At 43.9% G+C, this 16,506-nt stretch overlaps 2 protein-coding genes across 9 annotated transcripts in view; one reads left to right on the top strand and one right to left on the bottom strand.

The window, feature by feature from the left end:
• Window positions 1–15,304, bottom strand: part of yjefn3 (YjeF N-terminal domain containing 3) — a 29,415-nt gene extending 14,111 nt beyond the window's left edge. For 3 of the 8 annotated variants that reach the window (XR_006021211.1, XM_042057780.1, XM_042057786.1), the window contains exons 1-3: window positions 15,217–15,304; window positions 14,987–15,029; window positions 13,661–13,728 (exon numbers count right to left, since the gene is read on the bottom strand). Coding sequence is in view for 7 of the 8 variants with exons in the window: in XM_042057780.1 (XP_041913714.1) it covers window positions 13,661–13,728; window positions 14,987–15,029; window positions 15,217–15,257 (152 nt within the window). In the remaining variant the exon portion in view is untranslated. Of the gene's footprint in view, window positions 1–13,660; window positions 13,729–13,850; window positions 14,199–14,532; window positions 14,712–14,986; window positions 15,030–15,216 lie in introns of those variants that run through there. The other 5 variants (XM_042057781.1, XM_042057783.1, XM_042057782.1 and 2 more) reach the window with 5 other exon arrangements.
• An 80-nt stretch (window positions 15,305–15,384) lies between these two features.
• Window positions 15,385–16,404, top strand: tssk6 (testis-specific serine kinase 6). Its single transcript, XM_042057779.1, has one exon. The coding sequence runs from the start codon at window positions 15,549–15,551 to the stop codon at window positions 16,383–16,385; it is 837 nt and encodes a 278-aa protein (XP_041913713.1). The 5' UTR covers window positions 15,385–15,548; the 3' UTR covers window positions 16,386–16,404.
• The last annotated feature ends 102 nt before the right edge of the window (window positions 16,405–16,506 follow it).

The following is a 16,506-nucleotide window of genomic DNA, read 5'->3' as shown; positions in this document are numbered from 1 at the left end:
ACTCGTCATGTAGCTTCAGCGGTCAAGCCAGATTGAACACGTCACCCTAAATGACTTTCAAATATCAGCTGGAATGTACTATAATACTTGCGTCTTTAGCCACCATCCACTATCATTGCAAGCCACAAGGATGAGAAGCTGTGAGGCAAAACTTACGTAAGGACACATCTTATACCTGAGAGTTTTATCTAGGACAGTATCTGCGGTACAAAGTTAACAGGGGCTTCGAAAAAATGTGGGACAACAGGGGGAAATGTATGCAGAGGTGGAGATGCTGGATTTGTGTGTGTGTGTGTGTGTATTTTTAGTTGTACTTGTAAGTGGTATTAGAGGTGACATTCTAACCTCCTCAGTCAGTGTGTGCCCATGGGAACCTAGTTTAGTTGCTTGCTTATTAAGATTCCTCTCCTGACGTTCCACTCTCTCCAGCAACCACAGCATGGGAACACCATTATCACAGTACATTCTGTGGTAATGATTGTCTATGGATATTATTGCTTCTAGCAGAGAAATTAAAAATAGCAGATTCTCCATATTTTTCTGTGGGTTTTCCCACAGATTCTGTCATCTATATTTGGCCCTTGTTAAATTTTCACCCTGCACTCACTGTTTTAATACACACATGCCCAGAGCTGTCTGTCTATACAAATTACACATGAATAGAGTTCATGTTTTTATTTTTTGTACTGCATGAAATCATCTCAGCTTTGAAGCAGTCAAAGAAGTGACAACGTCATTTGCTGCTTGACTGAAATAACAAAAAGACTAATTGCCTTCCTGAGTTATACTTTGACCCTTGTTTCTTCATTCTAACCACCATATCATTAAACATCACATGGGCCCCATTTAGCTTGTGCTTTCTATTCTTTAAGCTCACCACCATGCTCAGCACTTGATGCTTCACATCTCCCTACTAATGGTGGAGGCCACCACCGGCCTCTTCTGTTTAGAGCAATCGAGGGTTCTATTTCACTGTCTTCAGACCACCAGCTGGCTTGATGCCAATGGGCTGAGCGCTAAACCTTGTGTCTGGTCACTCCATGTGATGTGTATATACAAGACTATTACATAAGTCACATTTTCCTACTCTGTCCACCTGTCCACTGTGGCGAAGGCTGCGTAACATCAGTGTCTGGCTCTTCTATGATCCATCATGCCTCAGACAGATGAGGCAATTGCTTTGGCTGCTTCTCTCTCTCGCCGTCAGGAAGACTGAACTCCTGCTTCATCACCTGCTTTTTGTGAATAATGGACGCACACACTAGGGATGGCTGGTGCTAAAGGGTCATAGCCCAGGCAAGCACTTTTTCAGCCAGCTGGAAGAGGATCAGGCCACCCGTCTAAGGTCACTCAGAAAGTTAATGACTTGCACGGCATATTGAAAAACTAAAGTTAATCAATATCCTGGACGTGACTCCACCACAGTATTGGTACCATAACCTCTGAGACTGGAGGTAATTTGCTGGAAGATGTGGAAGGGAGTGGAGGTTTTCTAGAATGTGAATAATCTGGTGGATACTAGCGAAAAATCAGATTTAATCTGCATTTCTACATCAGTCAAACAAACATTTCCCTATATATTATCACCAGCTTGCCCAAAAGATTTTGTTATTTAACAATCATCGACGTGAAAATTGAATTAACTTTAACCGAGCTTAGACAGCTGGATGATTTTAAGCAGGCTGAATAAAATCTGTTTATTTATGAGCCACATAAATGGCATGAGTTAGTTCCACTGCTCAATTATGGAAAACAGAAAGCAGAGAAACTACTCTGAATAAACAACACTCTTTGTGCAGTTTTTTGATGAGTAAAGTTCAGCTCGGATTAATGCCATAGATTGTTCTCTGTCGAGACTCTAAATATTTGCATGCATCCATGGAAGAAGAAGTACACTTTTGCCCAAAGCACCCATTTGAGAGAGATACATTTGTTTACCAAATCTCCTATTGATTCCTGTGTGTTCCCCCAATTGAATAAAGTTGAAACGAAAGACCCTGAAAACTTTCTTTGCTGTACTCTCACAGGAGACTCATAAAGCCGCCCGCTCACAAAGCAACTTTCTGACTGCGCCACTAATGCACTCGAAATGGCCAGACTGGGTTTCTGCCTCGCTCTTCCAGACCCCAATTATCCGTAAACACAAATGGCTCTCTTGAGAAGCCTCTGCATCACCCTACAGGAACTGACCATTGTCTGTGTGGGAGAGGGAGGGGGGCGACAAATCTGGCCAGGTGCAGAGCTGCCTCCTCCACTCAGTCCGTTAATAATTAAGGAGAGCAGCAGTGGGGGAGGCCGTGCCTCCACGCGGACACCCTGGATGTCAGAAGGCACTGGGAGCTGTGCCCGACCTTTGACAGCTGCAGGCAGGTTTGACCGCTGTGCCTCCTCCGCTGTGGATGTGGATGTGATCGTGGTTGGGCTGGGGAATGTGGGGGGTTGGGGTCAGTGTAAGGATGTGCTAATGAGAGCAAGGCACCCTTTAGACACGGCGTGCGAAGGCTCTGGAGTGTGTAGCAGCACTAAAGGCAGCAGGCATGGGGAGGTGGAGGATGGGGTCGATGAGACAAGGCGGCGTGGGGGTGGGAGCGTGGGAGTGGGAGCTAAATCTCCACCACAGTTACACTGACATCTTCGAAAGGCAGGCAATCATTCAGAATGTGTATGTAATTGTGAATGCTCCAACTTTAGTTTATTTAAACCCTGACGGAAAACAAAACTGTTTCACAAACTCATTATTGCAAAATTATAATTGCAACCACGTTAGATGAGGAGGAGGAGGATAATGAGGATGCATGAGAGGAGATAAGGCCGAGGCAGTAGATGGAGAGAGAGCAAGAGAGGGAGGGAGCTAGTGCTGAGCACCACAAGAACCTGCTGCAACAGCGACCGGTGGTGCCTACAAAATGTGTAAATCCCCCCGCAGGGGAGAGCACAACGGAGCGCGAGGATGGGGGGGCTCAGGGTGCTCCGGAGGGGGTACACGGCACGCCCCACATGCCTTAATTCCTCAATAAAGCAGGGAGACATTCAAACATTCCCCACACACACACAAGGAGAGGACCCAGCAGGGGACAGAAGCTGTGCTGGGATGTACAGTTTCCGGAACCAAATAGGAGAAGGAGATAACATGCATACTTAGTAGGGTGCGGTGTGGCTCAACTGAATTCCTTCCAGGGCGACAGAATACATTATGGGTGTCATTCATTCTTTCTATTAATTGGCAGTGCAGCTGAAACATTCCTAGCATAATATCATGGAAGGGTCCACATACGTGTTGCTTTCTGAATACAACTGTGATGCTGTAGCATTCCTATAATGTATAAAAAACAATTTTATGCTATCATTTTTATACTACATATAATTTGATACACCAATTCTTTGAGCGTGTGATCTGACCCAGCATAGTATGTGTGTTTGTGTGTGTGTTTATGTGTGTGTGTGTGTGTGTGTGTGTGTGTGTGAGAGAGAGAGAGAGAGAGTATCTGTGTGGATGTGTGTGCCTGTCCAGTCCGTGTGTTACATAATAGGCCTATATATGTGGTCTTGATGGATCAGCTTATGGCAGCTGCGCTGCCTGGCTTATTGGGGCTTGAGGGAGAAAAGTGGGCGATTTACCGAGTGGGCCCCAATAATAACAACCTCCCAAGGGCCCAGGCTGGGAGACCGCGAGATCAGAAAGACCTGAGCAGAGTGGACACAAATGAGGCCGTTTCTACAGACCGTAGCTGCTGACACCGCGGCTAAAGACATAAAGAGGATGACAACACAAACTGATTTGTCGCAATTCAAAGCGGTATTACTGTTGCTAATGTGTTATGAGGCATACATTAGTTTTGCCACAGCAGTAGATTTGCTAATGCACTCTGCCAGCGAGGAACAGGCTGCTTGTACATGTTGGCTCTTTCTCAGCAGAGAGGCCTCATTATCCAGCTACTGGCACCCATCCTGTCTGAAATGAAAAATGCTGTCACCCATGTCGGAAACAACTAGTGAAAGTTTAGCTGATCTCACTGGAGACCCATTTCTGTGTTGGAAGCATTTCAGTGACATTTCTGCTGTCTCACTGAAATTATAAAGAAGTGAAAAGTGATGGGTTTTTTTGTGCCCTCCAATGTCTTTCATCGGGCCCGATCAGATTGACATGTAGCATTCGTCATATAACCCAGCCATTGTCTGCCTCGCGTTATCAACTTCTAAATCAATGCACTTCTTCAGTGGGCGAGCCTTTGACTTTCTGACAGCCTGTCAAGCTGCCGACTGAAAGTTGAAGATGATTGAGGAAAAAGAAAATTGACAGTTCCCATGGCTGAATTGTGAGACTTTTTCTTTTTTTTCAAAGCAGGCTGAAAAGTGGATTCTGAAAAAAGTGACATACACAATCTCTCAAAGGTATGAGTCACTCACAAGGATTTATTAATATATTTGATATTCAACCATTAATGCATAACTAAGATGTTGATGTACTAGTGCTCAATAATGTATTTATTATTGTATTTATTATTACAGTCATTATTACACATGTACTAGGTCTTTATTCAACAATTTCTTATTCTTACTGTATAGGTGATTTATTATTGGTAAATTCAAATAAGCCACCAGTTGGTCTTGGTCTGAGGTTAGTGATATGTAGTATGGATCAATATAGAAATTTTATAGCCACACATCTGTTTTTTACATCTATTGTCATTGGTGCCGGCTCCATAGCTTGGCAGCACAAACAACTTATTTGTGTGGAGCAGCAGCGGCCTTTATGTAATCAAGGTTCATACACAGCCACACACTCATCTTGAGTAGTGGCAAGACTGATCTGATGATGAAAGCGCAACAGACTGAAACAATGGGCCCAATTAGGATATCCCCTGGGACACCATCAAACAGCAGAATGAAGCAGCCAGACTGGATCTCCACTGTGTCATCTGAAATACTTTTAACAGACACTGCTTGTCTAAGTTAATATACTGTATAACACAACATATGCCTTCTAAACTTTCCACACAAACACACACACCTTTCTGTTTCCAGCTAAAGTGGTAACAGTCCAATTGTTTCTATGGAAACTATTGACCACATTTCATGACTTGAAACTGCAGACAGTTATGAAAAAGCCAAAGCGTTTTCCATTATCAATTGCTTCATGTCAGACATTAGTATATCTTTTCAGAAAGTATCTCACTTTAGCTGTCTTTACAGCCATTAGCCCTGGTCTCTTTAGAGGCACCAAAAAGAGCAACGAGAGGTAGCCTACAGCCATGTTAACATTCTGCCTGTCTGATACCAGCGAGACCAATGAAGTGGAGCACAAAGTCTTCTGTCTCTCCTGCCATACTTCATCAGGTAGCTACTCTCAATCAGCTTTAGGATATGTGACAACAGAAGCGACTGTTAACATAGCTGAGCTGAATGTGAACTTTGACATCTTGACACGTAAGATAATGTAATCTGCATAATTAATGCACATTTTAACAGCTGAATATGAAGGATAAGGATTTTACACATTGGATTCAAGCTGAAAATACAGTCCAGGAATAGGCTAAGTCATTCCTCTGAACACTAGCTCACAAGGACATGACATGGATTGGCTCTTGATATCTTACTATGGTTGTCATTTTTAATCTAATTCAGTATTACTGGTGAGCTCGGAGCTGATAAGACTGCATTAAATGAGCACATGCTACAATAGAATGAAATGACATCAAAAATACTAAATGTCTTGGTTTTGAGAGTATGCCAACAGGATTTCACCACCCCCAAAATCTCAAAATAACCTTTAGGCCGCCCCAACAAGCTTCTCCTCACCCTGCTGGAATTTGGCCCTGCTGTTGTCATGGCGATAGCAGTGAACTGTTTTTTTTTCTTCCTCAAAAAAGGCTCCCATCAACCCCCTCCCTACGGTCTGTCTATGCTAGACACCTTTCCACAGAGACTTCCTCTCCAGTCAACCCCTCTTGTGCCTGATTGAATTTATTTTTCTGACTGTGTATACTGGACACAATTTGCGGTTAACATTTAGGGACAATTCACTCACTGTGCTTGCTCTCTGCTTCACTCTGGGAGCCCTGCAATGCAACATGCCTTCATAAATACCACAGTGTTGTTGTCTTTTAAAACACATGCTCTTGGATATATCTGTGGTGATATTCAGCAGACATCCAAAAGACTGTGGGTTTGCCTGGCTGTGGAACAGTCAGGGGCTGAATGGAAATCTCTGGTGACCTCTTTTGATGAAGACTTATGGCTCGGTAATGCCTCAGGGCAATCACATGAAACATCAGCTGGTGTCGCTCGCCAGGAGCAGCAGAGATCAACCCCATCTCTCCTCACCACTGACAACCTGTCAGGCTCCCCCTCCAGCATATGGCACACAAATGCAACACATCAGCGATTCACAATCGCCTATATTTAGCTACTGTGTGACCTGCGCGCCCATATGTACGTTTGATATTCAGATTTGCCCAGTGGGAGGGAGGAGAATGAGCTTGAGTTTGAGGAATCTTCAAATTCTCGTGGGTGGAAAACATCTTGCTCTACAATAGAAAAAGCTCTATAGTATTTTATAGAATCTAGAACAAAGGGTACAAATGTATTGTGTTTCCAATTAAAAGAACAAGACCATCCCATGACGATACAAAAAAAAAAAGGCAATTAAAATTATATTTTTCTAAAAGCGTCTCAATTACATTTTAAGTACAGAAACACTCGGAGTAATGAACAACCCCTTCCTCCCAGCACAACTGCTCTCACTCTAGGAGCAGGCTCTCCCTGATGTACACACTTCATTATCCAGGATATGGCTGGAGTTGGAGCTCATTAGAGAGATTTGGGAGAGTGGAGGAACTGTCAATCCGTCTGTTCCCCCGCAACATGCCGACACTTACAGTGTGTCTGTGTGTGTGTGTGTGTGTGCACATGCACGTGTGTGCAATGAACATGAACATGAATTCACACATGTCAAAGGGGTTAAGAAAAAAATAAAGAAGAAAGAGTGTATTGAATAATGGATTACTACAGTATTCAGTTTCCAAGAATTTCATATAAATGCACACTAGTATCTACACACTTCGCAAAGGCTATAAAACAGACTGTATTACTGAATGGTTCATAGAGAGATAGGAATGATGGTGAAGATGGTCCATAAACCAGCTGAAATCATTCTTAAAGTCTTAAAGCTTGTGCCAGACTTAATGACTTGGTGTTCAGATCTGATTAGACTTTCATGGAACCATGGATTTAACAACCACAATTTATGCATTTAGTCACTTATTCTGTGGCTGAGGCTACAGTATTTCAACCTTGATTTACTGGATATTGTTTAGATAAAATGATGACAATGGGGATATAATGCCTCTTTCAGCTTTTACACTTTTGATAAGGGGAAATGCTAAGGCTGTGTATTGCATACAAAGATATCCACCAGTTGCTGTGGATGTACTGCGTGGAGAGCTGAACAGTATTTTTCCTACCTGTGTAAATCTATCAGCCTTAGGGCATACTCACACTATGCCATCTGTACCAGACAGTACGTTTGTACCCCAAAGTCCAGTTTGTTTGACCAGTGTGATCTCTCCGTACCGTACCCAGGCACGGTACGCTTATCCATGCCCGGGTCTGCTTGAGGATGTGGACTCGGGCATGGTTGGGCTTTTGATCGCGCCTACGCAAAGATTCTAGAGCACAGCAGCTCAACCGTGTCTGGGTGCAGTGTGAGTGCGGACCAAGAATGGGAGAGAACCGTACTCCGGCACGGTACAAGTGAACTGTGCCCACTGTGAGTATGCCCTTAGATGAGGTTCCCTATGCTAGAGTTATTGTAGAAACACTCATCGATTTCATTGTTACCTCATTCATTGATTTCAGCCAGTCATTAATCGTTTTTGTTGGCTAAGGTCTTTAGCGCCACACTTTCCTGCACACATTTTCTACACCCATTTTCCTCTGCTGATGCCCAGTCCTTCAGTGTCTCTGGTTGCTATCCAGCTAGTTATTCTGTAGGATTGCCAATATGCCAGTATGGATCTCTGTGCCAGGAGTCCACTGATGAGAGCTCTGGCCTTCATTGATACCCAGCTGTCTGGATCCCAGTCATATCAAGGAGGCTCCTGTGTTCACTGCAGTGTGCTGTCAGCTCAGCGCAAAGGGTGCACAACAGGGCTTTGGTCAGTCAGTAGCTAATTACAGTCTTGCCTAAGGAAGAGAGGTGGCAATGAGCATGAATCCAGAAATGGTAGCTTTAGCGAAGTTCTACAGGAAAGACTCGTAGTCACCAGTCTATGGACGGGGGCCTACGCCAAAGACTGTTTAAATACTCAGCTGTTATGTATCTCATGTAGACTATCTTGTTTCTGATATCCTATTCAGGATTAAATCCCCTTTCACTATTTTGTCTCCCGAGTCTTTCTGGTAGAACTGCTATTATCCTGTGCAGTGGATCTCCTATGGGAAGGGCCAGGATTGAAGTATTCTGCTACTCCCTTGATGTGACCCTAGCTACACAAAGATGGTGATGCAACTGCTTTGTCTAGAAGCCTCCTGATTTTACAATGGTTTTGCACGTGATTGATTAGCTCGAGCAAATCAATGATGGTGGTAATCACTGACAGTATTTGTGCTACTATCACTGCAAGCTTGCTGCTCCGCGTGTACGGCTAGTAATAGCAGTAAGTAAATAACGTATAGGGATATTATCACTGAGTTCACATCCACATGCAAGTGCTTGGTTACTAATTAGTAATCCTGGTGACTTGCAATAGTACGGCAGCAGCCTGCCCTGTCCCTCAGGTCAATCAATCAATAAAACCAAGGAAATGGTAGTGGATTACAGAAGGCAGCAGCAGAACTACAGTTACACCCCACTAATGATCAGCGGGCAACCTGTAGAGAGAGTCACAAGTTTTAAATACCTTGGTGTCCACATTACTGAAGACTTAACATGGACTGTTAACACTCAATATGTTCTGAAGAAGTCCAGACAACGACTCTACTTCCTTCGTCAGCTAAGGAAATTCAAAGTTTCTACATCCATCATGAAGGCCTTCTATACTTCAGCGGTTGAGAGTGTTCTAACTGGTAGCATCATCACCTGGTATGGGAACTCCACAGTTAGAGATTGTAGTACTCTGCAGAGAGTAGTGCGCTCAGCTGAACGTACTATAAGAACTCAACTCCCTGCTCTACAAGATATCTATTCCAGAAGAGTACTCCTAAGAGCCCAAAAGTTTCTGAAGGACTCTTCTCATCCTAACAATGGATTATTCCTACCGCTGAAATCAAGAAGACGCCTATGTAGTCACAAAGCCAGAACTGAGAGACTCAGGAGAAGTTTTTATCCCCAGGCCATCCGAACTCTGAACTCACACTATACTGACTTTGCACACATTCACTCCTCAGCACTCTCAAACATTTCCCAACTCTGAACTCACACTATACTGACTCATACTCATTCACTCCTCAGCACTCATGACCCCCCCCCCCCCCCCCCCACACACACACCTACATGACTTTTAGCACTTTTACATCCCCTCCCTATGCTACAGACCTTTTATTTATTTTCATATTTCATCACACGTCAAAACACACACACACACACACACACACACACACACACACACACACACACACACACACACATATCTGACTTTCTCCAACTTTAGCACATCTCCATAGAACTTTTTATTTATTATTTTTGATTTCTCCTCCATCTATCTACAGTACCCATGTCCGTGATTGCCTAGACTTTCTGCCCCCCCCCCACCCCCATCCCCAACACACACACAAAAAACACACACACTTACATCATCACTGTCATCACCTCACATACTTGCTGCACACTGCCCCCCCCTACCTACATACTCAGCACATTGTCTTCAGGATCTTCTCCAACACACATCCTCTACATACTTACAGCACACTGCCCCCCCCCCCGCCCACACACACATCTTCACTGTCATCACTCACATACATCATACATACAGTACTCTGCTTGCAATAGTAAGTCCCTTCACCATACTTGCAGTACACTCCCCCCCCCCCCCCCCCCCTCTCCCCTACATACACAGCACATTATTTCATCAGGAAGCTTCTCCAACACACATCCCCAACATACTTACAGCACACTGCCCCCCCCAAATACACAGCACATTGTCTCATGAGGAAGCTTCTCCAACACACATATTGCACACTGCCCTCTCCCCACATACACAGCACACTATCCCATCTCCCCTGTCATCCCCCCAACACACACACCAAGACCCCTGGCAGTTGGGTTAGCCCCTTGAGCCGTGGATCTGCCCAAGGTTTCTTCCTTGCCCCTGTTGCTCTTGGGTGCTCCTTGTTGGTGCCCCCCCCCCCCCCCAATCCCAATCCTCCCCCACCTTTCTTATGCAGCCCTTGCCACTTAATCTACTAAACCCCTCTTCTACTGCACTTTTTACCCCCCCCCCCCCCCCCATAAATGCACAAATAGGCTGACACCAGACATAATTTCACTGCATTTCTTACTTCCAGTAACTATATGCATGTGACAATAAACTTCCTTGTATCCTTGTATCCTTGTAGGTAGTGCTACCATCTGGCTGTAGTGACAGTGTTCTTGTAAGCCTGACTCCTTTTCCCTCCTCTACAGGAAGGTTACAGAACTATTTCTCACATAAGTTGGAGGACAATAGAATCACTGTTGTATAACACAACTCACTGTTATACTGGCACTCTGACTTGATTTACCAAGTGGAATGGTTGTACACAGACCTGTGTGTGTGTGTGTGTGTGTGTGTGTGTGTGTGTGTGTGTGTGTGTGTGTGTGTGTGTGGGAGGGGAGAGGGGGATCAGAAGGGGTGCAAATTGAACACCTCCAAGTGATGAAGCCTTGCTAAGCTGTTACACCTGGTGACTAGCGGGTGTGAGTAATTATAGGATCACCGTACAGCGTTTTACTGTGCTGCTGATGGAGCAGTGGCCAGCAGAGCTTCATTCTTTGTCAGTGGGAAATACACTACATCACAACTAGAGGAAATCAATGCGCATGCCTCAAACCATGAATCAGTTAGACCCTTAATTTCAGGCACAAGCACTGATTTCCTCCAATTAACTGTGATGATGGCACAAGCTGAAATATAAGCTAGGAGCTCACAGAGCTAAGTGAATCAGGTTGCCATATTAGCCAGCACAGCCACTGCCATGCTCAGGCAAGTAACCATTGAGGAACCAATGAGCAATCATTTTATATTTGCCATTTGTTCTTTGTAAGTGTAAGTTATTTGTCTTGTAAGTAAAACAAAACAATGTTATTTTCAGGCCTGCTAAAAACAATTATTTGGAGGCAAAGACCTTTACACATGAGGTGTAACATTAAAACATTATATGGGGCTCTGAATGAGAGATCAATCAGACCTTATATGATTTTGACATGTATGTACTGACTACTCAAACCTTACTTTAGGCCATAGGCAATGTAGTGATAATTCTCACGGCGCGGAAATTAAATCATGTGAAACACTATGCCTTGTACATCCCATCATTACAAAAATCACTAAATGAACCATATCATGTCACTTCTTTACATTAAAGAGACGAGGAGGATTTCTTGAATTTCCCCTGGGGATCAATAAAGTATCTTATCTTATCTTATCTATCTATCTATCTATCTATCTATCTATCTATCTCTCTCTCCCTCTCTCCCTCTCTCTCTCTCTCTCTCTCTCTCTCTCTCTCTAGGATTTCCATGCATTATCTTCCCCTAATGGTCTGTATGACTAAGTGATCTGGACATTCCTAATGCAATTACCCTTCCTCCATTACCATTACGCATGACTGCATGACTCCCATTTCCGTCACTTCCACGCCGGGACTTAACCTGTTTCCAAACTGAACCAGCAAGTCAACAAGGAATCGGTATGGAGTTCTTACCGCAAATTCTCCTTACTCCAGGCCCAATGGCTGCATCTCCTACTTTCACACCTCTGCTGAAGCCTCCCCTGCATCAAAGCAGCTTAACTCGAGTCTCATAACTAATCTTTCTTTAATGGCCCCAAACATTAAATGCAATACAGTGTTGGGTAACAAATCATCCATCAATTTCCCTTTCTCCTCCGCCTGGGCCACTGTTATTACATTTGGAAGCCGTGGCTATAAATAAAACCCCTCCAGCAGCAGGCAGGCAGGCACGACGGGAAATCAGGTTTCTCCCATACAGCCGCTGAAGGTTTGAAGACAGTTATAAGCCACAGGAATAACAATCAGATCAATCAGCCTTCAGCTAAGCACAAAGTGTCGCCCATACGGTGATTCAAAGTCTTCAAAGGCGAGGAGCCTCCTGACAAGGCTGTCTATGTGATGTGCGATGTGAAAATGTGGCATTCGCAGTGGCTGGATTCAGCACGCACTTATCACAGGCACCCTGGTGTGATATCTGTGTTTCGGCCATTTGGAAACTGTGTTCCCTATAGCCATTTTACACGGACGTGTGGAAAAAGGATAATCTGCCAAAATGTTTGCTTGCAAATGCACAGTAAAATCCTTTTTTTGTATGAAAATAATTATGAGTAAATGCATATAAAGCAGAGACTACTAGACCAAAAGCAGCCTAATGATAAACAGCATGCAGCAAGTGTATCTCACTGGTTTCGTTAAAGTGTGGTTAACCTAATTCTGCGGGCAGAGATTGGAACCACAACCTACTGCACAAGCTGCCGTTACAGCTGTGAAAAGTGTTTTATTAAAATTCTGGTTGAGGTTGGCCGACTTAACAGAAAAAGAAGGCCGGGGGGTGCTTCTTTGCAACATTTCTATCATTATGTATCTTTTACACCTGTAGGCTAAATTCCACAGGTTCCCATAGGCTATTTACATTGCCTCCTTCCCGGAGAAGTTTCAGGAAGACAGTCAAGAAAGTCTCCATCTTCCTTGGTATCCAGCATTTATGACAAAATTCACCAGTACAGTCTGCACACTACGCACAGTGCCTGCATGCAAAGGGCGGGGGAACACCCTCTACAAGAGTCGCACACTTCCACTGAAAAAAAAGGAATTGCTATAAATATTCTATAGTTAGTGGAACTGGATATACATAAGATTCTGATCACTTGAAAGGACACAAATTTGACTAATTTCTGCCAATGACAGGGAAAACACAAGGCTTCTTCTCTCCCACACCCGCTAAACGCCAAACGACAAGTGACCGCATGCAGGTCAGTGGCCTCAGTGGAAGAGTGAACGGTGTCACCAACCTTATCTGGTACAGTTCTTGATGGCTTGAAAATATTTATGGCTTCCTTTGCATAGTGTAAACCTTTCAATTATGGTGACTGCCATTTGCTAACTCTCCCCCTGAAGGAAAACCAAAGGGGAGATAATACATCTCTACTATAGTGAAGGGCTGCAATGGAAGCAGGGTGCAGTAGATGTATAAACACGCAGTGTAAATGGGTGAAAGACATTGCATTTATCCGCCAACACTTGCAGACATTCAGTGACAATTATTGATGAGAACTTTACACACAAACTTCAGCTTTATCCTAACAGGTTGTTGTTATGCAAGATCAGTCACTCCAATCAGAACATCAGTGATATTAGTTCCCCCACTGATCACCGCACAGCCCATTGCTTCAATCTCTGCGATGTGTGCATCTGAACCGTATGTGCCAGGCTTCCATTTGCTCTGTCTTACCTGAGGAAATGCAGCGGCTCAGTGGTCTCCACTTCTGGTTCATTGGAGCTGTGATTCATCTTGTCGGTCTGTGATGGGCAAAGGCAGATGGTCAAATTCAACCAACACAGGCAACCTAAAATCACTCTATCAGCTCTCTCTCTCTCTCTGTCTCTCTCTCTCTCTCTCTCTCTCTCTCTCTCTCTCTCACTATCTCCCTCTCCCTGAGCCTGTCTTCAGTTCAGCTCCTTGGCTCTCTCTCTCTCTTTCTCCCCAGTGCTGCCTGGTTGACTCATAAAGCTCCGTGTTCGTATCAGCTGCTATAACTGGCAGTGCTGGCCAATTAAGGCACAGGGCAACATGGCGGGAATCACCCGATTGGCTGAGCTCACTGTACTAGCAGCTCAGTCGACAAGAGAGAGCATCCCCCACCAGAGGCAGTGTCCTCAACAACAAAGGAGTGTGGTGAGACTGGAGAAGACAGGGAGAGAGAGAGAGACAGAGAGAGAGAGAGAGAGAGAGCAGCTATACTGTGCCAGATGAACACAGATAAATCAATAAAAAAAAAACCTGATGATTATGAGCTTTGATTATGATGAAAATATTTTTTCACTGGCAATAAATGAAAATGTGAAATGTGAACAAATAATTAGCAATGTAGCATATCAGCTGTACTGTATATCGACAGTATGGTCCTTGTTGATTAAAATATTACATTAAATTAACTAAATTGGTCACAAACACTAACACAAGGCTCTCATGGTTATTGACAATAGACAGCTTATCATTGTCCAACCCCTATACACTATCGTATTACTACTTATTTTACATGATTATTACAAACATAAAATCAATGCCTCCCTGGGATCTACAAGAGCTCTGGGAATAATTACCATATTGCAATAGTAACAGAAAGTGAGGGGGGAAACAGCAAGTCCCTCTGACAAGTGAAGTCTGTCCCCGTCAGGTCATACAATGCCACTGCATCGTGATGTTATCTGCTCCTGTCAGAGCCCCCAACTTAACTGGTGTTCAACAGATATGTGAATTTAATCTACATGTAAAAAAGCACCTGCAGAAATGAATAGCCTTAGCTTAGCCTCAGATACACCTCTTCATATTTTTCATAAATTAGATAGATAGATAGATACGTTATTGATCCCCAAGGGGAAATTCAAGAATAATTATATAAATTATATAAAATCCACAATATATTTTAATGCATCTATCTGTTTCTTTTTGGTTAAGCAACAGTATAAGAATAAAGCCCATAATGTTTCAAAATGAAAGTCATTCATAACTATATTTATTGCATATTAAGATTGCAAATAGGTTTATTGGACCTACTGTCTGAAGGATGAGAAGACACAAATCTAGGATATAGGCTAGCCTGTAGTGAATGTGACATACATAATTCACCTTTGTTATTAAGTGTGGTTCTACACATACTCAACATGAGAAATTGTCTCTTGCGATTTACTGCAATTTCCACAAGCCTACCATTAATTCTGGTATGCAATAACAGACCCATATCACAAGGGTAATTATTTACCAATATAAATGAAATAATTAATTACCCATGAGGTAGGCCTACAATCCAATATCTTTCATTTGGCATTCAGGCCTAGGCCTACTGAAGCTAGGCTACATTACGCATTACCTCTGGCCCGCATTTGTCATATTGTCATGACGTCACAAAGCACACTAATGATATATTGCAAGACTATTCTCATCAAGGTCATTAGGCCCATTTCATCACCTCAGCGGTCCCAGGGAAGCATCCGTTCCTCCAACAACGGTCGAGGTAGGGAGCAGGGTTTGGCACCCGCCCCTGGGAGTAGCCTTGTGATGGACCGGATGCCGTTTAACCTGGAATAACCTAACCTAAGTCAAACGTTGAAAAATCAAAATGTACACGGAAAAGGTATTGAGGGGTATGGGCTATAAGATGGAGGCCATGTTAGGTGAGGGAAGTTACTCCAAAGTTAAACTGGCTCATTCCCAAAAGCACAAGTCTCAGGTGGCCATAAAAGTTGTAGACCGCAAGAAAGCCCCGCACGATTTCGTCCACAAGTTTCTTCCAAGAGAGCTTGCACTGTTGCGAACTGTAAGGCACGAGAACATTGTTCGTGTTTATGAATTCATCGAAGTTTGCAATGGGCGGTTATATATCGTCATGGAGGCGGCGGCTACAGACCTTTTGCAAAAGGTTCAAGAGGGCAACGGTGTACCAGCAGATGTAGCCAGGGCCATGTTCTCCCAGATAGTCAACGCTGTGAGTTACTTGCACCATAATGGAATCGTACACCGGGACCTCAAATGCGAGAACATCCTACTTACTGCGGACAACCAAGTGAGGTTAACGGATTTTGGATTTGGGAGATTTGCGGCTGGTTATCCCGATCTGAGCCAGACTTACTGTGGCTCTGCAGCCTATGCTCCACCAGAGGTGCTCCTAGGTGTGCCTTACGACCCCAGGAAGTATGATGTGTGGAGTTTGGGAGTGATTCTGTATGTCATGGTCACTGGATGTATGCCTTTCGACGACTCCAACGTCGCTGCACTGCCACTGATCCAGCGCAAGGCCTTGGTGTACCCAGATGATGTTGCGGTGGAGGAGTCTGTTCGCGTCATCGTATCGCTTCTGTTGCAGTTCAGCCCTTCGACGCGCCCATCAATCAAACAGGTTTCCGAGCAGTCTTGGCTTCAACAGTCAAGAGGCGATGGTATCAATCGAACGGGGTAATTAAAACCAACTGAACCCATTTTTGTTTTAAATGGTCTTTAATATGTAGGCTAAACTGTTTGGAAAGTAGCCTATATCCTTTGCAGTTTCACTATTGTTTTACATTTTGTCGACTAAACTG

This window comes from Alosa sapidissima, chromosome 12, assembly GCF_018492685.1.
Source record: "Alosa sapidissima isolate fAloSap1 chromosome 12, fAloSap1.pri, whole genome shotgun sequence".
NCBI lineage: Eukaryota > Metazoa > Chordata > Actinopteri > Clupeiformes > Clupeidae > Alosa > Alosa sapidissima.
This window is presented reverse-complemented; position numbering and strand designations above follow the sequence as displayed.

What these genes read in the sequence shown, in the direction of transcription:
- tssk6 (XM_042057779.1), top strand. Translation starts at nt 15,549, where the DNA reads ATGTACACGGAAAAGGTATTGAGGGGTATGGGCTATAAGATGGAGGCC.